Source organism: Pipistrellus hanaki, assembly GCF_964339955.1.
Source record: "Pipistrellus hanaki genome assembly, chromosome: 2".
Taxonomy (NCBI): Eukaryota; Metazoa; Chordata; class Mammalia; order Chiroptera; family Vespertilionidae; genus Pipistrellus; species Pipistrellus hanaki.
The window spans coordinates 159,211,773-159,228,351 of record NC_140504.1 but is presented as its reverse complement, the minus strand read 5'-3'; the positions used below and the strand labels follow the sequence as shown (position 1 = coordinate 159,228,351).

General features: G+C 38.0%; 1 protein-coding gene and 1 long non-coding RNA gene across 6 annotated transcripts in view; one reads left to right on the top strand and one right to left on the bottom strand.

Moving 5' to 3' along the window:
- Positions 1-16,579, top strand: part of PATJ (PATJ crumbs cell polarity complex component) — a 762,329-nt gene that overhangs the window by 47,329 nt on the left and 698,421 nt on the right. For all 5 annotated transcript variants that reach the window (XR_014794340.1, XM_084876078.1, XM_084876077.1 and 2 more), the window contains exons 13-14: positions 1,700-1,776; positions 4,322-4,378. Coding sequence is in view for 4 of the 5 variants with exons in the window: in XM_084876078.1 (XP_084732204.1) it covers positions 1,700-1,776; positions 4,322-4,378 (134 nt within the window). In the remaining variant the exon portion in view is untranslated. The remainder of the gene's footprint in view (positions 1-1,699; positions 1,777-4,321; positions 4,379-16,579) is intronic.
- Positions 1-16,579, bottom strand: part of LOC311618492 — a 700,613-nt gene that overhangs the window by 489,696 nt on the left and 194,338 nt on the right. The window lies entirely within an intron of this gene.

Sequence of the window (16,579 nt, the reverse complement as noted above, 5' to 3'; positions counted from 1 at the left end):
TCCGCCCTCCCCATCTTGCCCAGACCTGACCAGCCAGACCCCAGGAGCAAGCTAATCTACCTGTCCGAGTCTCTGCCCCCTGGTGGTCAGTGCACATCATAGGAAGCAGTTGAGTGGCCTTAGTATGTCATTAGCATAATACACTTTGACTGGTAACTCTTTTGGATCCAAGATTTTAAAAATATATATGTTTTTATTGATTTTAGAGGGTGAGAAAGATAGAAACATTAATGGGCTGCCTCCTGCATGACCCCCACTGGGGATAAGTCCACAACCAGAGAACATGCCTTGACCAGGAATTGAAGCAGCAGTCTCCTGGTGTATGGAACATTGCTCAATCAACTGAGCCACACTGGCAGGCTGGAAGAAGTTTAATAGGCAGGATGGTAGAACTCTTAATGTAATTTCTTATGGAGATGTTAACAGAAGTAGACACAAAGGTGCAGAGCCCACACGAATGGTATTTGGTTTTTAATAGGATCTTTGGGTAGTTATCCATGCAATGTAAACTAACATATAGTTATTTCATGGATATTCTTTTGTAAATTTAGTAATTTAAATTCTTCAGTGTTCATTAGTCTTCGTCTTTGATTTCTGAGGTTAGTCTGTTTTAGTTAAGGATTATGTAGTTACATTTTATGTAGTTAAGCATTGTGTGCATCCAGGATGAGCTGTCCATGCTGAAGACTGAAAGAGCTGATATTGCAAGTTTTGTTTGATTTTAAATAAATAGTTATGTCACAAGTTGTGATAAGAATTCTGCGACTTGTCTGATCTTGTGTCAAAACTGAGAGTTTTCCTTCAACTTAAAGAAAAAAGGTGTGGCATGCTCTGGTTTCTCTTCAGACCACATAAATCTTTCGCCTTTCACTAAAGAAAAAAGGTGTGGCTTTGTTTATTATATGCTACTACTATAAATATAATTTGAAATTATGGTTTTAGTACTTTGACTTTTGACTAGTAGGCATTATTCAGAGTATAAACTGTGTGGTAAGCTGCAGGCTAAGCTGATGTGGAAGACAGGCAGGACACTTAAAGTCTGTCTTAGCTCTTTAACATCATCTTATCTGTGTAAAAAAGGCAATATTAATGTCAAGTAAGAAAATCTTAAAGATACAACGAAACCACAAAGACCAAAGTAAAAGCAAAGTTTCTATTATATTAAATCTCATGAAGTCAGTGGTTGAATTAAAACCAGACACGCCTTTATATCCACCCAAGAGAAAAGTCTGAGTGGATTGTGTTGATATGCCTGCTTGATAGGAAAGATAGCTTGATGCGTTTTTACTTTTCCTGTGGGTGAGTGGAAGGTACTGCTTTTAAATTAAATCCTTGTTTGTCCTGAGATATTATATAAAGCAAAACCAGATGCAATTGACTTATAAGCTACAGGATGTTTACTTATAAGCTGTATGTAATTAAAATTTCATTTATAACTCATCACTTCTTCCCTTTACAGCATTCCTTAACAACAAAAGCCCCTTCAAAATTTGATCATGCCGATCTTTACATTTTACATTAGTCTTAGAGGGTACCTCCGATTTACTTTAGTAGGTCTAAGTTCATTCATTTTCATTTCATTTATTTCCATTTTATTTACTGAAACTGCTATTATTGAAGAATTAAGTTGTGTGTTTGGCTCACAGTAGTTTTAACATCTTTAACATCACCCCTCTCCCCCTTTTTTTTATTAACCCAGAAAGAGTCCCTGACTTTTCAGAAAATGAGCTGAAATCGAGATGGGAAAACCTATTGGGCCCTGATTATGAAGTCATGGTATGTTAAGATCTTCAAATAAAAAACACTCATGTCTCATTTCATGTCATGCCCTTACCATTACAATTTAAAAGAATAGGATAGTCAAAGAGTAACCAGCCTGTACTTATTTTTTCCTTCTGCCTTTCTTTCCTGTTAAGTCAATCAATTGATTATTATTATTATTATTATTTATCATTTTAAGCTATTAGATCAAGTAAGGACTACACACAAATTTTGGTTACAATTAGCAGGCCCTCAGTTCATGCTGAAACCATTTAAGTCAACGATAGGCAGAAAAAATGTTAGGAGAGAGAGGACTTGCCTTTAAATTTATAACCCGTCTCAGCTGCTTAAAAATTGCTGGCATTTTTATGATTGCTTTTATGATCTGTTTGTTTTATTGTACACTGAAAGGGAAGTGGATATTAGTCCTATGTTTCACAAAGAATCTTACAGTTTTATGAGAAAAATGAAAGAATGATTATCAAATGTATTTGGGAGAACAGGAGGTGATTTAGGTTAGGTATAAGTTTATAGTGCCAGTGGTCCATTAGACTTCCTTTCACCTGTGATTAGATTCATTGAGTAAGGGATTGATTCCATTTCCCCATTTGAATCCACATGAAAGCAGACATCTATGCTTAGAAAAGTCTCTACCGTGTTCACTAAATGCATTTGTAATAAAATATTCTATTTCATTTCTATTGTCATTAACATTTTCTTACATGTGTTTATCATTAGTACTTGTTGGCTGGTTGGAGATTTTTCATTTCTCTTCTCCGTTCAGAATAGGCAGCCACTTATAGTCGGACATTTTCCAGTGTCATTAAGATGAGTCAAAACAGTTCATACATTTTCTTCTTGCTAATTTTATCCTTGCGTATCATTCCTCAGGGACTACTTGCTTCTTTACTTCATAGATTTTGAATGCTATTTTGTCAGTAGGCTGTCACCTAGGAAATGATTGGGCTACTATCCTTTATGGTTTGATGTCCAAAGTAATGTGGTGTATCAGTATTTATAAATGGCCAGTTTTGTGATGAACTGTTTTTTGTTAAAATGTTATCCTCCTTACAACTACCCTCCCAGATATCATTTATCACATGGAGAGGTTACAACAGAGGGATTAGGAAGGGGGGGGGGGGACAGAATTTGAGGTTGGAAATTTAAAGTGATCGCTTATTCATTAAGAGTTGTAGCTTGTTCTGAAGAATGAAGAGCAGAAAGAAGCCAGGCAAGATGAATGAAGGCATGCATACATGTACTCCAGTGTTCCTCATTTTATTTTCTTCCAGCATCTACTTATCTGCAGTACTTTTTAAAGCTTTAGTAGGATCATTGTTTAGCTTATCTCCTCCCTCCAGATGCATCCTATTTTATTAACAACTTACAGATGCAAATCATCAGTAAAGTATTTTGCTTATAAGCCATTCATTTCTGAGGGTGTCCACCATTGGCGCTTTGAACAGTTTTAGGCCAGGGTTAAAAGTTTTAGGCCAGGATTAAAAGTGTTAGGTATTCCATGAGCCTCCCACTAGTCCAGGTCTTCCTGTTTATGTCCTTGCCAGCCATTTCTCCTAAGGAGATGGTTTGATCTTGTTGGGGAAAGTCAGACACATAATTTTCCCATACTTGTCTGACTTCACTGACCATGCAAAATTTGTTTTAAGGCCAGAATTTAAAAGTAAAAATGACCAGATTCCTGATTTTGTCAAAAGAATGAATTTTTTTTATAGCCAACATAGATTTGGGTTTTATTATTCTTTTAAAAAATATATATTTTATTGATTTTTTTTTACAGAGAGGAAGGAAGAGGGATAGAGAGAAACACTGATGAGAGAGAAACACTAATCAGCTGCCTCCTGCACACCTTGTACTGGGTATGTGCCTCAACCAAGGTACATGCCCTTGACTGGAATCGAACCTAGGACCCCTGAGTCCACAGGCCAACACTCTATCTACTGAGCCAAACCAGTTAGGGCAAAAATGAATTTTTTTATGGAGTCAATATAATAAAGGATTATATTAAAATTTTAGGGATTGTGGATTTAAAAAAAAATAGTATATGTATTTGCCCATCACCATTTGATTCAATTTTCGAATAAGTTGGGGCCATGGTCGGCAAAGTGTGGCTCATGAACCACATGCGGCTCTTTGGTCCCTTGAGTGTGGCTCTTCCACAAAATACCACGGCCTGTGCGAGTCTATTTTGAAACAGTGGTGTTAGAAGAAGTTTAAGTTTAAAAAAATTGGCTCTCAAAAGAAATTTCAATCATTGTACTGTTGATATTTGGCTCTGTTGACTAATGAGTTTGCCGACCACTGGGTTAGGGAAAAAAAGAGAACAACAGAAAAGCAAATATTCTCTGAAATTTACATTATGTATTATACTTATGGAGTTGAGAAATATAGGAAAGAGATTAGAATGCAGGTCAGGTGCATTCTTTCAAATGGAACATAGATTTTACCGATTTTTTTTATTTATTATTATTTCAGGAAACCTAGGAAGAAGTAAAGTTATGCTTTTATAAATATTGAATCTATTTTTTTCTTATAAATTTAGGTTGCTACTTTGGACACACAGATTGCAGATGATGCTGAGTTACAGAAATATTCAAAGGTAAGCATTATTTCTTTTTTTTTAAAGTTACCAGTTTTTTGATGTTGGAAGAATTTCCTCTAAGTTCTTGTCAAAGAGACTAAATTAGTGCTCTAACCTAGTTTCCAGAATTGAGTCTTAGACGTTTTCTGGAAATTTCTCACTTATAAAAGGTGATGATGAGCTATGCCTGGGAAGAACATGGGGTCCCTTCTACCACTTCCCAGAAACCAAAAACTCAGGTTTGACTGCTTTGCCCACCTTAAAGGTAGTACACAGAGTAACATTGTGCAAAGTGTGTGTAAGCTTTTCAGATTTTTATAAGAAGGCCTTTTTAAGGTTTTCTAAAAATCAAGACCACAAATATAGACTTTAAAAAACCCTTCAGGTCCAGATGTTTAAGGACAGAAAAGTGGTTTATCTTCTGAGTATAAGCAATGTTTTTTCTTGAACTTAAAAAAATTTTTTATAGTGAGAGCTTTATTTCTAATGGCAAAATGCCAGAAGGTAACTTTTACCATTTTTAGTATCCTCTCACTACAAATTAATTTTATAGTTCCTGTTCTGGCTAATCAACAGCCAGGGAATTAAAACTTAGAATAGCCACCTAGGTGGCTTTCTCGGACAAATGGTAAGAAAGGTAAGGTTTTCTTGTCAGAATAGTTTCAAACATTATACTGTAACCCCACCTGGGGTAAATGAGCTGAGCCCAGCTTAAACTCTGCTGTCACATGTGTGTGTTACAAGCTGTCGAATTGGCTCCAATTTCTGGAGACTCTATGGTGTGTGAAGTCCACAATGTCCTGTCTTCGGCAGCGCATCTCAGTTCCTATAGACCCATGCCTCCAGCTTCTTCTTCTTTTTAAAAAAATATATTTTATTGATTTTTTACAGAGAGGAAGGGAGAGAGACAGAGAGTTAGAAACATCAATGAGAGAGAGTCATCGATCAGCTGCCTCTTGCACACCCACTACTAGGGATTTACCCACAACCAAGGTACATGCCCTTGACCGGAATCGAACCTGGGATCTTTCAGTCCGCAGACCAATGCTCTATCCACTGAGCCAACCCGGTTTTGGCGCCTCCAGCTTCTTTTATGGAGCCAGTCCATCTCATAGCTGGTCCTCCTCTTTTCCTTTTCCTGCTGCCTTCTCTTTTCCCTAGCATTCCTGTCTTTCCTAAAGAACCCTGCCTTTTTATGATTTGTCTGAGGTAGGACAGCTTCAGTTTTGTCAGTTTTGCCTGCAGCAATGCGTTAGGCTTAATTATTAGCTCTCGGGCCCACTTTTCATCTTTCTGGCTGTTTCAGAGTATCTGTAGACTCTCTTCCAACACCATATTTCAAATGAATCAATTGTTTTCCTATCCGCCTTATTAACTGTCCAACTTTTGCATCTGTACATGGTAATTGGGTACACCAGGCTGTGGATGATCTTAGCCTTGGTCTCTCAGGACACATCTTTCCTAATTCTTCCATTGCTGCCCTGCTGAGCCTCAGTTTTCTCTTGATTTCTTGGTTGCAGTCTTCATGTGAATTGACGGTTGAACCAAGGCAAGCAAAATCTTAAACAATTTCAATGGCTTTCTTGTCTAGGTTAAAATTGTGTATTTTTTCTGTGTTCACAATGTTCAAATGCAGTCTGTTTTGGCACTTTCTGCTTTCACCCTCATCAGACGTCATTTCAAATCATTGCTTCTTTCTGCCAATCAGATGTTGTCACCAGCATATCTTAAGTTATTGATATTTCTTCCACCAGTTTTCACTCCTCATTTCTCTGAGTTTAGCCCCTTCTTTTGTATGGTTATGTTCTGTGTACAGATTATACAGATGGGGAGATAAAATGCACCCTCATCTGCCATCTTTGCCTATGGGAAACCATTCTGTCTCTCCATAATCTGTCCACAATATAGGTTATACATCAGGACAGTAAGTGCCTAGGCACACCGCTTTCTTTCAGAGCATCCTACTGCTTCTCAAGGTTGTTACAACCAAAGGGTTTATGTAGTCTGTGAATCACAGACTAGCCATCATCTGAAATTCTTTGGAGCGCTCCAATATCCAGTAAATGCTTGCAATTAGGTCACCAGTGCCTCTTCCTTTTCTTCTTTCTTTCTTTCTTTCTTCACCAGTGCCTCTTCCTTTTCTTCTTTCTTTCTTTCTTTCTTTCTTTCTTTCTTTCTTTCTTTCTTTCTTTCTTTCTTTCTTTTCTTTTCTTTTTTTAAAAAAAAATATATTTTATTGATTTTCCACAGAGAGAAAGGGAGAGGGATAGAGAGCTAGAAACGTCGATGAGAGAGAAACATCGACCAGCTGTCTCCTGCACACCCCCCACTGACTGGGAATGTGCCTGCAACAAATGTACATGCCCTTGACTGGAATCGAACCTGGGACCTTTCAGTCCACAGACCGACACTCTATCCACTGAGCCAAACCGGTTTTGCCTCTTCCTTTTCTGACGGCTGCATGACCACCTGGCGTTTCTCACTCCTTAAAAAGGAAAAGCCTTTGCTGCGTCACCTTGAGCATCGCTGGGCTTGTGGGGGGAAATCAGAGTGATGGTCTTAGAGAGACTGCCCTCCTTGTACCTCCTTTCTTGTGACTGGGATCCATATTGAACATTTCCAGTCTGTAGGCCATTGTTTTGTTTTTCATATTTGTTGACAGGTTCTTTTTAGGATCATGACAGAGTTAGTCTCTGTAGCTTGAAATAATTCTATCAGTATGCCATCTACCCTCGGTGATTTCTTTCTTTTATTACTTATTTATTTCATGCTGTCACATGCAGGGTTCAAAATGTGTTTTCTGTGTCCCATGTGGGTTTTGTAAGAAGTTATTTCTTTAAATAGTTCTACCATTTATTTCTTTGAGTATTTGTGATGAATACTTCTTTTCCATAATTTTATATTAAATGTGCTGTTATTTTTTAGGTTTAAATTTTCAAGGCTGACACTGGTGAGAGTATTTCTTTTCTTCTATGATGACCTGCATTTTGAGTTAGTTCCTTGTTGTGCCTGTGTGGGCCCATTGGCCAAGCTTTCTTCAGATGTGCAATAGGAAAGCAACAGGGCACAACTTTTAGTTAATTTTAAAATATTTACGCAGTCATTCTTATATTCCATTAGAGTTGACACTAATTATTAATTCTACCTAAATATATTGAGAAGGATTCAATTCAAATTGAGAGTAAGAAATATAAACAACTCACCAATTTTCAACTGCTATTAATTACTGTAGTATAGTTTACTGAGTCATTGATTCTGGGGCCAAACTGCCTGTGTTCAAAGTTGGGCTTATCCACTCACTAGCTTGTAAACTTACCTAAAATGTATGTCACAATTTTGTTATCTATAAAAGGGGAGGTAGTAATAGTTAGTATCTGCTTCTTGGGATCTATTGGAATAAAATATAATGTGCCTAGAGTAGTTGCAAGCACATAGTAGTCTGTTATTCTTATGTATCATTCATATAAATCAATGGTATTTCCCCCTAACATTGTACTTTAATTTACACTGCACTTTTAGATATTGGATATTTTCTATTTAACCATCTTCCAGTTACCTAAATTCCCTCTTTCTAATCTGCTGCTAAAGCCTATCTTTTGAGTTCTTACTTTTAGTTATAGTTTTCTATTCTCGAGTTTGTTTTATTTATTTTAAAATTATAATTTTTTTCTTTGAATTCTCCATTTTAAAAAATATGTATATGCCATCTTTTTGCTGTTTCTAGGAGATATTAATCATAGTTTATAAGGACTTTAATTAATTCTGTTATCCAGATCAACTTTAGATAGGTTTCTATTGTTTGCGGGTTTCTCTTGCTATGGTTGTTTGGTTGCTCATCTTGTAATCTGATTGAATGCCTGACATTGTGAGGTTCAGGCTCTGTCCAGCTTGCCTTTTCTCCTAAGACACAGCCTTCCAGGCACTCCATGTGAGTCTGGGGGTATTTACCAGTCCCCTCCCCGTCCTGGGACCTGGTCTCCATTTCTGTCTCCTTAGTATTTGGGGCCTCTGAAATCTTTGCTTTGCTTTTCCATGGTTTCCTGACTAGCTTTTAGCCTACCTCCCCGCATAGCATTAGAGCTCAAGAGTTGTCCTTGGTGGAGAACGTGGCTTAGCTCAGGCTCAGTTCATCATGCAGTTCATCCTCCCATTTCAAAGCTGTAAAACCCTGCATCATCATATTCTGTAATAAATAAATAAAGGATAATAACCATACTTTGTGTACATCTTAAAAAATGCCATTGTTTTTCTCCAGAAAGAAAGTGTTTTCGCTCACTTTTAGTCCCTAGTTCCTGTCACCAGTCTCATTAATTTTATTTTCCCAGACCAACTTTTGTGTATTATACCTATATATTATATATGCAATATATATTATGTATGTATATATTGTACTCAGTAACTCTAGTATAAAAGTATAGAAGGGCTTTGGGTTCAGCAGACTTTATGAACCACCTGATAGAAATTCACCAGTACTAGCGGGCTCTGTGGCACAATGGATAGCACATTGGACTTCCAGTAAAGAAACTACCGGTACATTCAGTTGTTCATTCACTCATTTATTCATTCATTCATTCATTCATTCATTTATCAAATATTTTTAAATATCTATTCTATGGTCCTCTATTGGGTACTGGGGTTTCAGAAGAGGATACCACAGAAAAATATCCCTACCCTGTAGAACTTATATTTTAGTGAGGGGAGATAGCAAATAAGTAAGTTATATAGTATGGGTGATATATGCCATGCAGAATATTAAGGCAGGGAAAATGGATAAGGAATTTAGGAGAGTGTGGGTTGGCAATTTTAGAAAGTTTGACCAGGCAAAGCCTCATTAAGAAGGTGACATTTGGGGAAACACTTTAGAAGGTGAAATAGCAGCCTAAAATTTCTTCTACATAGTATGAACAATAATACTACGTTATAGATGATTAATAAATATATTTAATATATGACTCAATTAATGTAGCTTAGTGCCAACACAGGAATTGTTCAATAAATGGTAATTTCCCCCCAGTTGTACATTTCATGTACTTTTAGTCTGTGACCTTTCAAAGGCTCCTTTTTAAAAACAATTTTTATAAGCTAATATGAAACATTTAATTGTTAATTGAAATGTTGTGGCAAAATGTGTTGTTTTTTTTTTTAATTTAATTTTTTGGTCTGGAAGAGAAAATTACCCACAATTGCATTATTTTTTCATATTTAGTTATCTGTATATGATTACATATTTATAGTTGGTATATATCCATCCCTTTCTATAATATATGTATGAGAGAAAGGCTGTGTACTTTTTCTACATAACATCATCCTATATATTTACTTTTTAATATTGATTTCTTAATTATAAATGTCCATAAATTATTTATTTTGATGAATTATCATTTTTTAAAAATCCTTCTAATATTAGAAGTTTAGTTTAGTTAATTTAGTTGCTTCTATTTCTCCTTATAATATGTAAAGGAAACTAGCTTATCAAAATCCATTTTACAGATGAAAGTTTGCTCCGAATTTACAGCCAGATAATAGCAAAGGCAGGTTACAGCTTAGAGCACACTCATACATTAATTCCTTCCTTCCTGAAATACTTACTGAACTCCTCCTGTATCCCACATGGCTACCAACTGGGGGAAACCAAATGGAAAAAATGCTCCCATAGAGCGTGGATTCTGGGCTTGGTAGGTGCCTGATAATAAACAAAAATAACTCCATAAGATGGCCGTGTGTTGTAAGGAGTGATACAAAGGAACACACAGGGTGATCAGAGCACCCCTGGGGGCGAAGCACTTTAGAGAGAGCCAGGAGAAGGTTTTCTAGCTGAGGCACCAAGGATGAGAACAGGCAGTTGGGAAATAGGTGATCTGTAGGAAGGGGCTAGCATGCGGGCAGAATGGAAGTTGTTGCAGAGTTGTCTGGGTCAAACTAAGGGAAGGGGCAAGTGTTGTCGGTTGAGGCAGGTGCTGTAGGGCCTCCAGATCCGTGGTGGTGAGCCTGAGCTCTGTTATCAGTGTCAGGTGACAGCCTTGGAAGGATTTAAGCAGGATAGAGTCTCGATCTGAGGTCAAAGCTGCCGTTTTTTCCTCTGCTTCATCAACTTCCTGGTTAGGAAAATCATGTTTCATGGCTCTCATTGGTGCTCCTAAGGCCCTAGCTGTCTGTAGATGGTCACTCCATAGCCACCACTCTGGAAGGGATTATGGCTTAAGAAGCATCTTCATGTATTGTGGAGTTGGGGGAGGGGGGGAGGTGCAAGTGATTTACAGTGGCTTGAGCATTAGCGGTGCTGCTTCTAGGAAGCTGTTAATCATGACACAAGAATGGTTTTCCCGCATCTGGGGAGACTTGCACTTTTAGGGATGGCTTTGTTGGCAACTGTTTACTGTTACGATAATCACAGCATTGTGAGGAAGAAGCATTAAAGCCACTCCAGTGACCTTTCTGCTGGCCGTCAATTGTGATACGCGGTGAGCATTAGCAGTATCCCCACAGTGGGAAACAAAAATACCAGTTCCTGTTCTCCAGTTTTGACAAGACAGACTGACAAGTTTCACTTTATTTCCTTTCTAAATCATATTCTCTCTTAATATGATTTAGGAAGGGCATTAAAATGAGAGTTTTCTTTTCACTGTATATGAGTAAATACTATTAAAAAATGTTTTTATTGATTTTAGAGAGAGGAAGGGAGAGGGAGAGAGAGATACAAACATTTGATGAGAGAGAAACATGCCCACTATTTGAGATCGAGCTGGAAACCCTGGCATGTGCCCTGCCTGGGAATTGATCCGGTGACCTCCTGGTGCATGGGATAATGTTTAACCAACTGAGCCACACCAGCTGGACAGTAAGTGTAAGTAGCTATTGGTTACTAAGTGTTAGTAGCTATTGGTTAGTAGCTATTAACTCCTTTTCATTTAAAAATATGTTTTTATTGATTTCAGAGAGGAAGGAAGAGGGAGAGAGAGATAGAAACATTAATGATGAGACAATTATTGATCATTGATCGGCTGCCTCCTGCATGCCCCCTACTGGGGACGAGCCCACAAACCCTGCATGTGCCCTGACCAGGAATTGAACTGGGACCTCCTGGTTCATAGGTTGGCAACCACTGAGCCATGCTGGCCAAGCTCCTTTCCTTTTTTAATATGTGGAAACAGTGTCAGGCAGATAAAGTGACTTGCCTAAGATCAATGTAGCTAGTAAATGGGAAAATCAGAAAACAAATTAAGAGTGACAGTATTTGGCTTCTAAATCCATGCCGTTTTTTATGCTTTTGAATAGATAACATATGGGCAAAACAAAAAATAGATAATACTAGTATATGGGCAAAATTTAAAAGTTACCGAAGAACTACAAGAACTAAGTTTTTCTCTCATTCCACTCCCCCTGTGCTCCTCCCCAGAGGCAACCAAACTCTGTTACAATTCTCAAACATGGAATTGTATACTTTGCTGGTCAAATAACAATAGAAACAGTGGCTATCAACTAGAGCAGACGACCTATCAGAAACATCAGGGGAGCTTTTTCAAAACACCAAATGCCCTATTTGTTCCTCCTTACCAATACTCTGAATCTGCAGGTTTGGAGTGAGGTCCCTAAAGGAAATTGTGATGTCTTTCTTGCCTTGCTCCATTGAGAATTATTGCTCAGGTGTTGCTAAAATGCCTTATGTGTATTTAAGGAAGGAGGTGTTACTTCTTCGAGACAGATGAACACAGTTTATTGGGAGAATGGCATTTGAACTATACTAGTACTCTGAAAAAATGGGTTTGTAGAAATAGAAACAATTGATATTCCAGGTGGAGGAAATAATCATGAGTAAGGGGAGAGATAGAGTCATAAATGCAAAGTGTTAGATCCGGTGTCAAAAGCTCAGCTATCACATGGGCCACACAGTAACATAAATGATACCCTATCTAATAAAAGAGTAATGTGCAATTGACCATCACTCCAACACACAAGATGGCTGCCCCCATGTGGACACAAGATGGCCACCACAAGATGGCCAGCAGAGGAGGGCAGTTAGGGGTGACTAGTCCTGCAGTGGAGGGCAGTTAGAGGCAAACAGGCTGGCAGGGGAGCAGTTGGAAGCCAACAGTCCTGGATTGGAGAAGGTGCAGGCTGAGCTGAAGAATACCCCCTGTCCTGTGCATGAATTTTGTGCACCAGGCCTCTAGTATATATCTAAAATTATAAATGGCAACTGACACTTGACCTTGGTGTTAAAAAACTGAAAAGAATCTTTAATATATTTCTGTATGACAGAGCACATACTGTGCATGTTTTGAGCCTCCAGGATTAAAATTTTAGATGAGCTAGAAAGACTAATATATAAATCAAGCTCTAATGGATGAATTGATTGTCTTGCATAATCTGAGTGAACACACCTAACTTTGGAGGCCATTATGCTGTGTTTCACCCTTAGTATAAAAGTTGTAGCCTCATTCTTGGGGAGTTTGTTTTTCATTTGTGGTAAATTTACTACCTCTTTCACCCTAATCTTTAAACATAAATGGCTATTTAATATCCTCTTATCAGAACTAATCATGGGGTTCTTTCTGTTCCATTTTATTTTGAGTTCAACATTTTTGGAAGCATTCTCCCCCATCCCACTGACATTCTCATTTCTTTCCAGAATTCCTCCCCTCCCGCCCCCCAAAACAACATCATTCATATTCCCACTTGAGTGTTTTGATATCTTATTGTAGGCTCCTAAAAGTAGAGCTTTTAGCAAAATGAATTAGCTGTGGTTTATTTCATGACAGGTCTCTCCAACTCATGGGTTGAAGGCCTATGGGTTTCTTGGTCACATTTGATTTTTATCATCTTAGCACTGACAGTAAATCACACCATGGTCACACGTTCCTTGGATACATTTCCTTGTATCCTTTACTTGTCATATCAGAATCATGACAATCCTGCTGCTCATTAGCCTTGTCAATTTCAATAGGACCCCATGCAAAGCACATTGAATAAGCATCAAAAAGCTTAATGTGCGACGTGTGTGAAGACGTCAATCATCTGTCTATTGCTCCCTCTCCTGTCATTTTAGCACTTTCTGCTCTCTCTCTGAGAACTCGGAATACCAAAGGGTGGACAACTAAAAGAGGCAGATGAAATGGCTGATTTGTTTAGTTGCTAAATGCAGCTGAGACAGGTAATTAAACAGCCCTGCTCCTGCAGAGAAGCCTGCAGCAATGTAATGCGAAATCTCAGAAACCCAGCTGCACTCAGATTTAGATTCAGAACTAATATTAGGTAGGCCCCTTTCAGATTGACAGATTTTATAAACATCATTTCTGGTTTATTTGCTCAGCATGATTAGGGATGGAGCATGTGTGTCTCGCTCATGGTTTAAAGTTTCTAGGGAGTGTGTGATGTTTATAGATACAAACTGGAATAGCCCAGAAGGGCAGAGACTTGTGTCTGGTGGGCAAGGGATTCCAAGGAGCCTCTGCTGCTCCTCACTGCTTCAACCAATTCTTGATGTCAGTTATTCCATGGGTGTGGGGTCAGCCATGTGAATGAAGCAGGGTTGATAAAGGGCTGGAATAGGAGATTGGAATCAGTTCTCTCCTTAATCCTTTTCTTTTTTATGGGAGGCACATCCTATATAATAAAAGGCTAATATGCAAATTGTCCCCTCGACCAGGAGTTCGACCAGGGGGCGGGGCTGGCTGACCAACCTCCCACGTTCCTTCTCCTGTCCAGCCCAGCCCAATTGGCTCTGATTAGGCAGGCTGGCTGGACCCTACCCATGCACTAATTTGTGCATTGGGCCTCTAGTTATTATATAAATAGCAAACATCTCTCTCTATATACAACAATGTCTTTGTTTTAATTTGTTGCATTTATTTCTATGCAGAAATTGCTGCTACTATCTACTCAGTTATTGAACCCAAAATTAGCAATTAATTCTTTTCACTTACATCCCACAGGGCTTCCCCAGCAGGGTCTTTATAGGGCTAAAATGTTCTTCTCCTTCAAGTCTCACCTTAAATGTGTCCCCATCTCTGTGAAACCTACTCTGACCAACTTTCCATAACGGCCTGCACCAATTACATCTGATGTCTCGACCTCTATTAGTTCCTACATAGCACTTGTCATAATTAGTAATTATTTGTTTATTCTTCACTTGTTTTTTGGTGAGTTGTTTGCTTACTTATTTGTTCGCATGTGTCTGTTTCCTCTCTTGCTTGTTTATTGTCTGTCTCCACACTAGATGTTAGTTCCATAACAGTAGAGATTGTTTCTTTTGTTCATTCTATAATTCCAGTTCATAGCTCAAATCCTTGGACTTAGTTTATATCCTATAAATATAAGCTAGATAGCATGCTCAAATGAGATTGCAGATGAATGGTATGCTGGTAAAACCTCGCTTTCAAAAAGGAAAAAAAAAAAAGCAGTTTTAATTTGTAGCATCTACCCATACCTGTGGTATAAAGAATGACACTATGGGAGTATTCAAGCTACCCAACTGACATCACTGAAAGCACTGAGTTGGGAAGGGATTTGCAATTGCATTGCATTGTTTCAGGTTTCTCTGTGGGAGCAGGACTTTTATTACTCATTCCAGCTGCATTTAGCAACTGAACAAATCATTGTTTCATCTTTTGTATTATAATTGTTCACTCCTTAGTGGTCTCTAAGTTTTCAGAGAGTATTTCTACCATACATATATAACAGATAGAAGCATTTCAAGAACATGGATAAAATACATTAAAAATAATTAGGAAGTGATAGATTTTGAGTACATTTATTACATTTGAGTATTTTATTACATTTATTTTAATATTTATTTAATTGTGACTATATAATCTAATTTTTAATAATAGTTATATTTAGCAACTAGTTTGCAAAATTCCTGAAAATTGAATAATCTGCTATTGCAAGCAGGTTTTAGCACCCTGCTAGAGATGACTTGTGTATGGGTAGACCCACTGACCACTTTGCCCCAGTGTTTGGTTCATAAACAGAAGAAGAAAATTGGCCTAGATGGATGGGAAAATTATAATTACAGAAACATTCCTCTGAAAATTTTTATTTGCTTTTACTACACAAGAAGATGACATTAATGTATCCTCCTAGCTTGGTTTACAGATTTGGTACAATGACAAGAGGATAAGGTGGCAGCAGTGAGAAATAAAGAACTCAGAAAGAGGGAATAAGAGCTATTTCTTAGCTCACATACTCTGAGTCTTCCATTTAGCGTGATAGACCATCTTATTGCCAGAGGTTCTTGGTGGTCAAGAGCACTTACTTTTCAGAAAATTAGCCCAAGGCCAGCAGTCATTTATGCCTATTTGAAGTCATTGAGGTCTTAGTCAGCCGGACTGCTTGCCACTTCAGATTTGTCTGTCTGTAGTGGAATGGAAATGAACCCCAAGTGGTGTCTGAGGCAAGGCCTGTGGAACTCTGGAGTCTCAGAGCAGATGCCTAATGGGAGGTGACAAGCTCAGAGGTCACAGACAATAGGGAATATCAGGGAAAGAGCCATGTTGTGGATGCATTGCCATCTTGTGTGGTGCTTTCTCCTTATCCAGTATACAGTCAGAGGTAGACCTGGCATTTATAGATACACAGACTATTGATATAGGAAATATAAGTTATACTTAGCACCATTTACCACATTTGAATTTACATAATCACTGAAATGTTTGAGTACTTATTTAAATAGTTGGCTAAGAAGGAAGCTAATAATGAGAAATTATATTAACTCAGTCTTTGAAAGTCAAAGGCATGGAATTTGGTGAATGCCTTTGACCTTCACAGCCAACGGCACCAAGGCACTCATCTCTTTACATTGGCGTTGGCTATATAGCTCTTGACTCATTTCTTAGCTCACATAAATCCTTTTAAGCCAACAGCATTAATCTTAGGGTAGAATAATGATTACCTTTCTTATTATACACCCATACCTCTATACAAATTTCAGATTGTTTGTATTTAAGAATGAGGTACCATCTTTCGTGGATTAGTTCAAATAATTTTTTTAACTTAAAAAATTCAATTACAGTTGAATAATACTTAATGAGCCCATGTTTAGTGCCAAGAACTGTTTTAGGGCTTGAGTTTAGAGAGAGGAGCGATATGACTCTGTCCTCAAGCAGAGGGAACAATCAAGAAAACAGGAATTTTAAAAACAGTTTGTAATGAGCTGTGATGGCAGTGTGCACAGGGTGGTATTGGAGGCAGATTAACTTATATCAGGCAGTGCTTTCTGGA